The following is an 11149-nucleotide window of genomic DNA, read 5'->3' as shown; positions in this document are numbered from 1 at the left end:
ATATAAATGAAAGTTACAGTATAGAGTAAACGGCCCCTAGGTACAAGCCTACCAAAATTTGAAGGTGGATTTGTTCTGGAACCTGTGAATGGATACTGTAGTTTCACTTTGAACTTGAGTTTGTTAATATGGGCTGTAAATACTTTTTGCAAAATTGCATTAAAAATGAGATCTTGATGTTTTAAGCAAGTGTACCAAGATTTGGGTGTGTTTACAGAACGTTGCTGCTGAGGGAGGCATCATGTAATCCTCATGGTTCTTCTTTCAGTACAAACCTAAGGAAGCCAACATTGGACACCAGACGTGTTGGCTAATTGACTGACTGTATTGGTGGTTTAAAAAAAAAAAAAAAAAAAAAAAAAAAAAAAAAAAAATTCTCACCGAATCCTTACTTTACTTTGAGGGCATCATTGGTGGTTGTGTTCAAGTATGAATGCCCATGTCTAGTCATTTTGTCTGTAGCTTCCTGTGAAATGCAATTTTTATCATAGCCTAATGAATTCAAATGTTACTCATTAATTTCTTAGTTACTAAAGTGTATTTGTGTTCATATGTTTCAACAGTATAGAGTGTTTCTCATCTCTTGCCTTTCAGACATGTATGTATTTTTTGGTGTGTGTGTGTGTGTGTGTGTGTGTGTGTGTGTGTGTGAGATTTATACACAAATCCAGACCAAAGTTGAATAAGTAGAGAGACAATCTCAGGAAGTGCTGTTTAAACACAGTAACTCCCCTCCCCCAATCTCACACTCCACCCTTAGGCAGTGCTGTTGTCAAGTTATTAATGTTTGTTTAATAGGTTGACAAATGGAGTGAATCATGAAGTGTGCATCTGTGTGGTTTTGAATGATGTTAAAAATCAACTTTATGTAACCTTCTGAAGGTGGTTTAAATGTGTCCTAACAACTATTTTTCTCCATTTGTAAGAAATCTGAGATTTTGACTTAATTGAAAAGATCTCTGCTTTTTTTGTGTGTATATTTATTAATTTTTTTTCTTTACTGTTGGTAGTTTTCTTTAAATAGTTGCATTAGGTCCTTTTGCCCGAGAGAGTGTGAGGGGGAGAAAAGGGTTTGGTATCATTTACGTTGATGGGGGTTCCATCCTCCTATTAGGGTAAGGGGTGGTTTAATAGCTCCTGTCACAGTCTATGTAGAGAATATGCCACTAAATAATAATAATAATAGTGAGGTTTTTTTAATTATTTTGATCCTCAAGCAGCTTGTAGTATTGTAAAATTAAATGCACTAATTTGTTTAAACTTATGTCCTGTGCTGTACGCTTTTTAGAAATTACCTAGTTTCCAATAACAAGACTCCTAGGAACATGTGGGGTTTTTTTTTTTTTTTTTTTTCCTCCCCCCCCCCCATTCCTTAGGTTTTAGAGTATGAAGGATCAGTGACTAGCGAGTATGTTTGTTTCGATCAGCATTGTAGATGTCTAATGCTCAGCATTGTAGAAGCCTGTAAAAGGCATTTGGGAGGGTGTGAAATAAATATTAAATTATCTGCGTTTTCTGTATTTGTGTTTGCAGCCTTGAAATCCGTTCCAATTGACATGCTGTAGGAGCTGACAGTTGTTTTCTGTGCTGCCAGAATCCGGAACTGACAGTATATTACGTGAATGCTGACGTGGTGGATGCTACCGTTATGTAAAATTAGGGGAGGACCGGGATATCTCATTTACTTACTGCTCAGCTGTCTTTTGAGCTGTGCTTGCAGTTTGGCTTTGCGTTATTGTGAAAATAGGAGGCCTGCACCCCTGTTGTCTAGAGTTATACATCACCGTACCGCAAGGCGCACCAAACAAGCACAAAACGTTTCCCGTTCTCACTGCTCTACAGCACTGGGACGTGAAAGTCTTGAAATGTAATATTTGATTCACGCCAATAATGGTATTTTGTATGATTTAAAAAAAACAATTTCACAGAAATTCGGTATTCAGGGTCTCTACTGTTTTAATCTTACGTAACATTTCTAATCCGGGTGGAGGATTGCCTCAACATATCGCGAGGTTGTTACTGAGATGCAGGAGTTGCAAAGGTAGCCGCGGAGTGAGAGGGCGAGAGAGGGAGGAGCAGGGTAAGTTTGTAAACACCAATACTTCCACGAGATCAGCGGCAGGACGTGGCAATATTTTTAAATACCGTTTGTGTAGAGCATTTCTACGTCGGTTGGATTGCCAGCTCTACATGTCAGCACAGGTGCTGCTGTCATCGTAGGCGCTAGAAGTTAGCATTAGCTTATTAGCACAAGCAAGTAGCAAACACTGTCCAGCAGCTAACGTTGGGTTAGACAGGCGTTGTTTGTGCCAGCTAAAACGGTTAGCTAGCTACTTGTAAACCTCTTGGCTAGTTACCGTACGCATGTTCGGTAGTTGACTTCTTGCTATGCTACGATATCACGAACTTTCCCTGGCAATGTTTTTGAGTGTCTTAGTCCTTAGCTAGCTAGAAGATATAATAGTAGCCAAGGCTGCTAGCGAGCAAGCTAACGTTAGCTAGCAAATGTCGTCAGGTCATCCTGCCCGGGCGAGACAATCTATATGCTTATGTTGCATAAATGTTTTCATGGATGATTACATTTTGCAAACAGTCGAAGTGTTCATTTTTATAATAACCCTGGCGAACAGGATAACTCACGCCTAAGCGCATCCTTATGTTGGTATGATACGACATAACTAGCATCTTACTGTACTGTAGGTTTAAGCGGAAATGTGATGTGCGCCGATCTATGATTAAAACTATTCAATTAAAAGCATAGCGGCTTGTATACTATTAATCAGTGTTATTACGACTATTTGCATCACGTTATATGCAAGTCGAAGGTAACTGTTGGTTAAACAGTGTAATGTTTTTATTAAAATTAAGCTGCTGGCATATGAAATTGTGTATTGGAACAAATAATTTTGGTATCTCAACTTGGGACTGTGGGGGCGGGTATGTGTATTTGAAAGACATTCCGCTGGATGATCAATTTGGTGAAGTCTTATGGTATTACGTGAAAGATAACTGTTAATCTTCTGGATAGTGTTGTAGAAGTGAAACAAGAACTATTTGATGTAAAATGGGGGACGATCGACCTTTTGTTTGCTCTGCCTCAGGCTGTGGACAGGTAAGTGTTTTTCAAGTCTGTCTAGCTAGCAAGCTACTTTCTTTTCCGTCGCCCCTTCTTTATAAATGATCCCTTCTTCAGGTTCAAAACTGATGTTGAGGACATGGTTATAGATTTTCTGCAGGTATAGGGGCAAACCATGTCATGGTTTTAATCCTTGCTGCACTGTTTTTTAAAAGAGCCACCATGAAAGTCTGTTAATGTAATTCTTTTTTGTTGTCGGTTTGATTTTGAAAATGTATGGTACTATGTGCCAATATTACTGATTGTAGTGGTAACTAAATGTAACTGTCTTTGGCTTTCTTATATTAGCGGTTTACCAATGAAGATCATTTGGCAGTACATAAACACAAGCATGAGATGACTTTGAAGTTTGGACAGACTCGGACTGACACTGTTATTATTGCAGGTGTGGTTGATATTTAAACTGCAGACTTTTAATGCTTTAATATTTTTACATTTTTGGTTGTATGTGGTTAGTTTACATTTCATCAAATAGTGGCTACTTTAATGGGATCATCTGTACATCTGTTAATTCATCCAATGTCTAATCAGCCACTCATGTGGCAGCAGTGTGCTGTATTAAACCATGTGGCAGCGGCCATGAGCCAAGATCTTCAGTTACTGTTCACCTCAAACTTCAGAATGGAGGAAAATTAGCCCTTTGGGGCTTGACTGGAATAATTATTGCCAGATGGGCTGATTTGAGTACTTCAGAAACTACTGACTGTTTGAGATTTTCACATACAGCAGGCTCTACAGTTTACAGAGAATTGTGCAAAAATAGCATAAACAGCATGGATGAAATGTATTATGGATGAAAAGTGTCAGAGGAGAAGGGCCAGATTAGTCAAGTTGACATGAAGACTACAGTATCTCAAGAAACCCAATGATCTTTGACACTACTGAGCAGAAAAGCATTTCATAACTTGCAGCGTGGGGAATATTAAGGTGCATAAGATACAATATCAGGTTCCACACCCATCAGCCAAGAACAAGAACCTGATGCTACTGTGGGCACATACTCACCATACTTTGGAAAAATCTTGCATGTCCTAATGAATCTTGATTTCTTCTGCAACATATGGCAGGGTCAGAGTCTGAAGTAAAAATCATGTAGGTACCCAGCCTTCCTGTTCAGGCTGCTGGTGGTGGTGTATAATGTGAGGCAAGTTATGCTAGCACACATTGGGCCCCCTAATACCAATCAAGTATGAATGCCTAAGCCCATCCGAATTGAATCTGAGTGCCGTGTCGGCCACAATTTACTCCTTCAAAAATGGACGTGAGTAAATGGTTGCTTCTAGTATGACAGTGCACCGTTATACAAAGCACACTCATCTGAAAGCACAAGTCCTCTCAAACTGGTTCCATGACCATGACAGTAAGTTCTTCTTGGTACTCCAGTGGCCTTCCCAGTCACAGATCTGAGGCCAATATTTCTTTGGGATGTGGTAGAACCAATGCAACATAAATCTGCAGCAAATACATGATTCATTCATGTCTGCATGGACCAAAATCTGAAGGGCCTGTTTCCAGCACCTTGTGGAATCTGTCATTAAAAATGTTCTGGGTACAAATGGAGGTCCTCCCCTGTATTAGTATGATGCTCCTAGTAAAGTGTCTGAGTGTAGACTGGATGCCAAACATGGTTAAGATTTCCTATTCTTGTACAAGTTTCAGATGCTATAGTGTTGTATTGCAACACCTTCCTGAACAGCCTAGGGTTATGTCCGTTCTGCCGGTACTGATGTTGTGTATGTGATGCAGATCAGACACCCACTCCCACCCGTTTTCTGAAAAACTGTGAGGAGGTGGGTTTGTTCAGTGAACTTGACGGCTCCTTTGAGCAGGAGCTCCGCAAAAACCAGGAGGAGGAAGAGAGGAGAGCCAAAGCTACAGTGAGTCACAAAGAAAATAAAACTGTAGCGTGTAGTGCTTTGGCTTTTTTATTTTTGTCAATTGATATATTCTAATGAGCCATTAAAACCTGTATAGAGTATTTGATAGCACTTCTTGGCTCAATTGATTCCTGGTCAGTTTGTGGATCTGGAGTATACTGTCCTGCTTTCTCAGATTTCTGCTCTGCAAACTTCCTCTGAGATGAAGGAAAGAGAAGGACCACTGGAGATTGACTCCTCCCCTCCTGATAGCCCTTCCTCTGCTTCTAGCATGTCAGAGAGCAAAGACTCTGTGACTGTGGTGAAGGAGCCTGTTACCATAAGGAACAACAAGGTAAGCTCAGTGGCCAAAGATGCCTGAAGTTATGCGTTTGAGACTGTGGAGATTTTATCTTGTGCTCCTTATAAAACGCCCTGTTGCTGGAGGTGTGGGAAAATCCTTTGAAGGGAAATAACTGAAGGAGCCATAAATAGAGGATTTTTATAAGCCACAGTTGGCCTAGCAATGATGAGGTTATGTTAATGGACCATTTCCCCATAAAAGCAGGAAAGCCTGCCAATGTTGGGCACCACCATTTCCACCCCATGCACTATGAATGTATCAGCAAGGAGTTCCTTGCTGTTTAGATACAGGTATTTGTAGTGAGAGGTAATAACCTTTCTGTCACAGTAATCCACTTAGATCAGCAACAGTCATACTTCACAACCACTTTCTCACTCTCAATCACTGGTTTAGTGGTCATCACCGCCACTTGTTCCCAGTCACCTCTCCTCCTATTTATACCCCACAGGAGCCATGGTCCAGTGCATTAAAATGTTAAACCATTACATCTGAGCTTGACCGCTTTTCATATTAAATCATGTTGTTCAATGTATTGTCTTTCTTCTAAGATGAGTTTACATTTGGTTGCATTCCTTCAAACAGGAACTATGCAAATGGCTCAGAAGCTTTTGACAGGTTGCAGTTGCTAAGTAACCATCCAGATTTTACTTTACAGTAAATATTTTAGATTCATGAAGAGGACAGTATGTGAAATAGTGCCTGGAATGTTTTAGTTTGGCCATTTTTCAGTTTCACCATCACCCAATTTGGCCAGCTGCTGAAGGACTTGGTGCTCCACCTTTAACAGCTCAGAGAGTGTGTAAGTGGATTTCCACGTTGGGAGCCTGATCTCCTAAACTCCTGGCAGCTGCTCTGCTCTGCTGGTTTCCGTACAGAGCACAGCAGTCCTTCCTTTCACCTGTACCAGCGATGTACTATCTGATTGACTATTTAGTGATTGTTTGTTTAGTTTTTAGATGTTTGCATAGTGATAGTAGCGGTTGAAACATTACTGCATTATAGCAGAATACTCAGAGATACTCAAAGCAGCAGCATTCATACATATTCAGTAACGCTCACTCTGAAGGTAAGCATGTAGCATTTTTGCTTTGTATAGCAACTTGCTAACTAGGTCAGCAGTGATGCTGCTGAGTAGATGTTTAACTTACTGAAGGGTATTTTTTTTTACCAAATGCTAAATCAAATGTAGTTAGAACCAATTCTGACTGATAAAGAAAATCTGCACATTTTCACTTTGATAAATGGTTGTGTAAATTTGTGTAATGTTGCAAAACCCTTTTTATGTTTTAAAAAGGATGTGCCTCCACGGACAGCAGCAAGCTCTGCACCTACACCTACCATAGTGCGACCAGGGTCTCTCCCTCTTCATCTAGGATATGACTCTATGAACCCAACTCAGCCCTCCCCTACTTCTGTCATCACCAGAACCCCTCCCTCCAACAGACTCAGGTACAGCACATGCCACAAAATGGAACTATGGTCCTTAAGGTTGGGGGGGTCTGGTGGGGATATGACAGTATTCTGAGAAACACGAGGGCTCTACCTTACTTAGTTCCCAGGAGAGACATGGGTACATATTGGGGAAACTTGCACTTATCAATGAAGTTCGTTATAAGCATCAGGATGGACAAAGAAAAAGGTTTTGAAATATGTTTGATTTGAAGCTTCATATGCAATCTCACAAGGCATTATAGTGGTGCAATATAAAAATCTACTGATATGGTGGATATAAAAATCTACTGAGAACATGGAACGTAGAAGGTTACACTGGCCATTTTAATTTTGGCCATTTAGCATCATGAACGGTCAGGGTTGTGTATTGCACAATATTGTCTTGATAATGACTTTCAATTATGTGATACTGCTCCCACAGTAATGACACAGCACCTGTGAATGATTTTTTTTCAATACAACCTAGCTTTTTCTCTGACCGCTGAAAATTCCAAGTAGACAGTGTCTCAAACTGATTGTTAAAACCGATCTGTTTTGGCACCTGATGAGGATGTGTGTGTGTGTGTGTGTGTGTGTGTGTGTGTGTGTGTGTGTGTGTGTGTGTGTGTGTGTGTGTGTGTGTGTGTGTGTGTGTGTGTGTGTGTGTGTGTGGGTCGGTCTCCCCAGCTCCCCCTCTGCTTCCTTTCCTATGATGTTGCAGCTTCCAAATGGTCAGACTGTTCCTTTGCTACCCAGCCCTGGTCAAACGTCAGTAATATCAGTAAGCGAGACACACACACGCTCATTTTGCCGCATCTTTTGGCTTGTGTATCGGTAGTCTAAAGTTGTGTGTGCATGTTTTTATTTGCGTGTAGTTGGCCAGGTCATCAAATACAGTGCCCAATATCCCTGGGATTCCAGGGCCTCCTATTGGTGGAAACAGCAGTGGCTCCTCCTCTCCATCTGGATACGGATCACATAATGAAGCCAAGATGGTGAGAACACCACGTGTGTACACACCCACACATGTCTAAATATACACATTTTATATTACCATTTTAATGTATACACTGTAATATTTCTATGGGCTGCTATTATGTAAGAACGTATTGTCCCTCAGTGTTTTTATGAAGGTTTTGTCTCCCTCTAGAGGTTAAAGGCAGCACTGTCACCACAAAGTGTTAGTGGAACAACGCCAACCCAGAAAACTGAACTTAGTGAGACACTTTCACCAGCTCAACCACAGGTATACACACACACACATACACAAACACAAGTTCAATCATATTATCATGAACACATGTACTTTGAAATGCGTGTACGGACATACTTAGGTGTCTCCGGCACCACCGAGGGGCGGGCGCAGACGTCGGGCGGCAGAAACGGAGCCGGATGAGCGTCGGCGACGCTTTCTGGAGCGAAACCGAGCCGCTGCATACCGATGCCGGCAAAAACGCAAAGTGTGGGTCAACGCTCTGGAGAAGCGCGCGGAGGAGCTAGCCTCTGCTAATGTTGCGCTCACGGTGAGACGTGCATCAGGACACACAAAAAAAGAGCAAAGAAATAAGCCCTAATCTCTCTTTTAACGTGTGTGTGTGTGTGTGTGTGTGTGTGTGTGAGACAACAGAATGAAGTGTCTTTCTTGAGGACTGAAGTGACACGTCTGAAAGAATTGCTGCTGACTCACAAGGACTGTCCTGTTACTGCCATGCAGAAAAAAGCCTACCTAGGTAATATGTCCATTTATCTACCTGTCAGTACATCTCTGTGTCATTCCAATACTCCCATACTTTGCTGACTGGCCAATCAGTTTGTCATGCCACCTCTCTGCCCTTCTATCCATCTAGCTACCAATCAGTCAGTCGATCCCTCTGCTCTGTGTTGCTCAGTGTTGTGTATCGTTCAGCCCTCCCTCTGTCTCCTCCCCCAGCTGCAGGTGTGGATGAGAGCTCTGTGTCTGCTCTGGTGCTGCCAGTCTCAGTCCCTGCCCCTGTGTCTGTGAACGGCTTGAGCGTCCGAGCAGCGGAGGCTGTGGCTGTCCTGGCTGGGATGGGCTCTGGCCAGTGGAGCGGTGTGTCTGGAGACATGCCCTCCCAATCACAGCCCACTTCCAGATGATAATCATGTGGCTCAGCCAGTGGGAACTGGGTTCTGATGAGGTGGGTCTTTCAAAGAAGTCCAATGTCAGCTCTTCTTCCCTGGAACTATTCGTCACGCTGTCTTTGTACATGCTCTTTGTCTATGACCAATGGGATCATCACTATAACCTGGTCATGCCCCCCCCCCCCCCCCCCCCCCCCCAAAAAAAAGTGTGACCTGTCACATGATGTCGCTGGCAGACTACCCAGACTAGGACGCACTGCAGTAGAAACCTTATGTCGTCTTGTGTCATTTGTCACATAGACGCGCGCGCGCACTCACACGCGCGCGTGCGCAAATCCACGAACCCCCACATTTACAGCACTTCAGCATGTTCACACTCTGATGTGCTCCAGTGATGTCCATATTTTGTTGTTTGCTGGTGTTGTCATTTTTTTAAGCGGTTCTCTAAAGAAGTTCATAAATTTTTCTTCATAAATGTTTGACTGCATGATTAAGACCACATAAGATAGATGAATACTATATTATGCAGACACTTTTGGCACTTTCCTTCTGTCTCTTTCCCTCTTTCTTTCTTCTCTGTTTATTCTGCTTCTTTTTCCTCAGTGTCTTGGTTAAAAAACCTAAAGTCATTTCTCTCAGGTCTCTTGCTCTGTGGCTGTATTTGAATGTGGAAATTATTTGCCTCTTATTAGAGTAACTGAAAGCCACAGAAAGGGTTTGTCTAGAGAGAAAAATAAGAGCAATATATTTTTATATTTGAATGTCGTTGTGTGTCTGTTTTACAGTCTGTATTTGAGATGTACGGGTAGCATAACCACAAGTGTGTAATTGCTTTTATCATTAAGAAAAAAGTTGCTGTTGAATTTTATTTCCTCATCTGCAAAGCCAAGAAAAGTCTTTTACCCTAGAACTTGATCCCAAATGTTTCAGGATATTTTGCCTCAAATGTGGGAACACACGTGTGTGAGTGCACACACCCACACCAAAATGAGCCCACTGCTTGCAGTTCATGGATAGGTTCTGTACATGTGTATCATTGATATGTACTGTACTTGTATATGAATGTCAGGGTTCTTTCATAATGGTTGATGCTTTTACCATATATGAGCACATTTCTTATTATGGGGTGTTTTATTATAATCAGAATGCCTATTACAAATGTATTTGTTTTATTAAAAAATGGGAAGGGTTGCCAGGTCCTCGCCATTGAATCTTTGTGATTGACTGACTGTATATGGCTTGTTTAGTGACTGAAAAACCCACCCAATATCAAACGTCCCTGCGTTTAATCCCTTCTTATTAATCATTCAAAGAATTGATAATCACTTTTTTTTCAAAAGTTATATTCAATGCCTGGGTACAATACCAACCTAAATGCTTTCTTTTGTTCAAAATATTTTCCTCTCACTGGCTTTGACTGCTTACTGATGTATATTACTTCCTCCATCAGGCTCTGTGAGGCCTGCTCATTCTTGTCTGGCAGTGTGCTTTCTCCCATGCAATAGTACTTTGTGAATGAGGAGCTTTTCTCAGTGCACATCACTAATTGATCTGCAAATGTGTAACTGGTCAGGCAACCCTTTAACTAGAGCTGTAAATATCAGTAAATATAAAATGCGCATATATGTTCATTGCTGTCTGTACTATATTAATTGAAATGGTCCTGAAGATATATTGTAATAATTAAACATTAATGGATTTCAAGAGTTTGGTGTATTGGGGTGGATGTGGGTGTACTTTTTGGTTTTTGGACAAACCTTCCTTTACATAAGTTATTACTCCTGTAATATTTTTTCCTGTCATTTTAATTGGCAAGCTGTAGATGGCCACATTTGTTTCATTTAAGGATTATATGTGAAGTGATACATGTTTGTGACCGTTTGAAGAAACTATTACTGTTTTCCTATGGCAGAATATTGGATAGACATTTAACCAGCAGAATCAACCTTTGTGACTGGGCAGTTTGATGCAAAAATTTCCCCTTTAAAGAGACTGGCCTTACATCACTTCAATTTAACACATTCCTTATACGTATGCATCTCTGTGTTTCACATGTAAGTAGCATATATTGGCATGGTTGTAGAGTTCCCCAGTCCATATTTCCAGTGATGCATTTATAAACACGCTTATAACTATTGTTTTAAATCCGTAATACCTTCAAACATGAGTAATGAAATACTTTATTGTAGCCAGTCCTCAGTGTACCAGGTGGCAGTAGCACAGCAGAGATTCCAATCGGGGGTATCCACTTTTTCAATG

General features: G+C 41.2%; 1 protein-coding gene across 4 annotated transcripts; it reads left to right on the top strand.

The window, feature by feature from the left end:
* The first annotated feature begins 1721 nt into the window (after positions 1 to 1721).
* Positions 1722 to 10594, top strand: atf7b (activating transcription factor 7b). 4 transcript variants are annotated; one of them, XM_027007822.2, is made up of 12 exons: positions 1722 to 2080; positions 3029 to 3112; positions 3425 to 3521; positions 4883 to 5013; positions 5189 to 5347; positions 6651 to 6805; positions 7475 to 7568; positions 7663 to 7782; positions 7938 to 8033; positions 8122 to 8310; positions 8415 to 8517; positions 8718 to 10594. In XM_027007822.2, the coding sequence occupies exons 2-12, from the start codon at positions 3065 to 3067 to the stop codon at positions 8903 to 8905; spliced, it is 1380 nt and encodes a 459-aa protein (XP_026863623.1). In that variant the 5' UTR covers positions 1722 to 2080; positions 3029 to 3064; the 3' UTR covers positions 8906 to 10594. The 4 variants fall into 4 exon arrangements, with proteins under 4 accessions (XP_026863623.1, XP_026863626.1, XP_026863625.1 ...); XM_027007824.2 differs by lacking the exon at positions 1722 to 2080 and adding an exon at positions 2087 to 2202; XM_027007823.2 differs by lacking the exon at positions 1722 to 2080 and adding an exon at positions 2087 to 2662.
* Positions 10595 to 11149: the final 555 nt, after the last annotated feature.

The sequence above is a fragment of the Electrophorus electricus genome, chromosome 3 (assembly GCF_013358815.1).
Source record: "Electrophorus electricus isolate fEleEle1 chromosome 3, fEleEle1.pri, whole genome shotgun sequence".
Classification (NCBI taxonomy): domain Eukaryota; kingdom Metazoa; phylum Chordata; class Actinopteri; order Gymnotiformes; family Gymnotidae; genus Electrophorus; species Electrophorus electricus.
This window is presented reverse-complemented; position numbering and strand designations above follow the sequence as displayed.

Bases quoted from the DNA above. Each gene is read 5' to 3' on its own strand.
- atf7b (XM_027007822.2), top strand. From the start codon at position 3,065: ATGGGGGACGATCGACCTTTTGTTTGCTCTGCCTCAGGCTGTGGACAG. The intron at 3,113-3,424 runs GTAAGTGTTTTT...TTCTTATATTAG, and splicing joins CTGCCTCAGGCTGTGGACAG to CGGTTTACCAATGAAGATCA. The intron at 6,806-7,474 runs GTACAGCACATG...CGGTCTCCCCAG, and splicing joins CCTCCCTCCAACAGACTCAG to CTCCCCCTCTGCTTCCTTTC.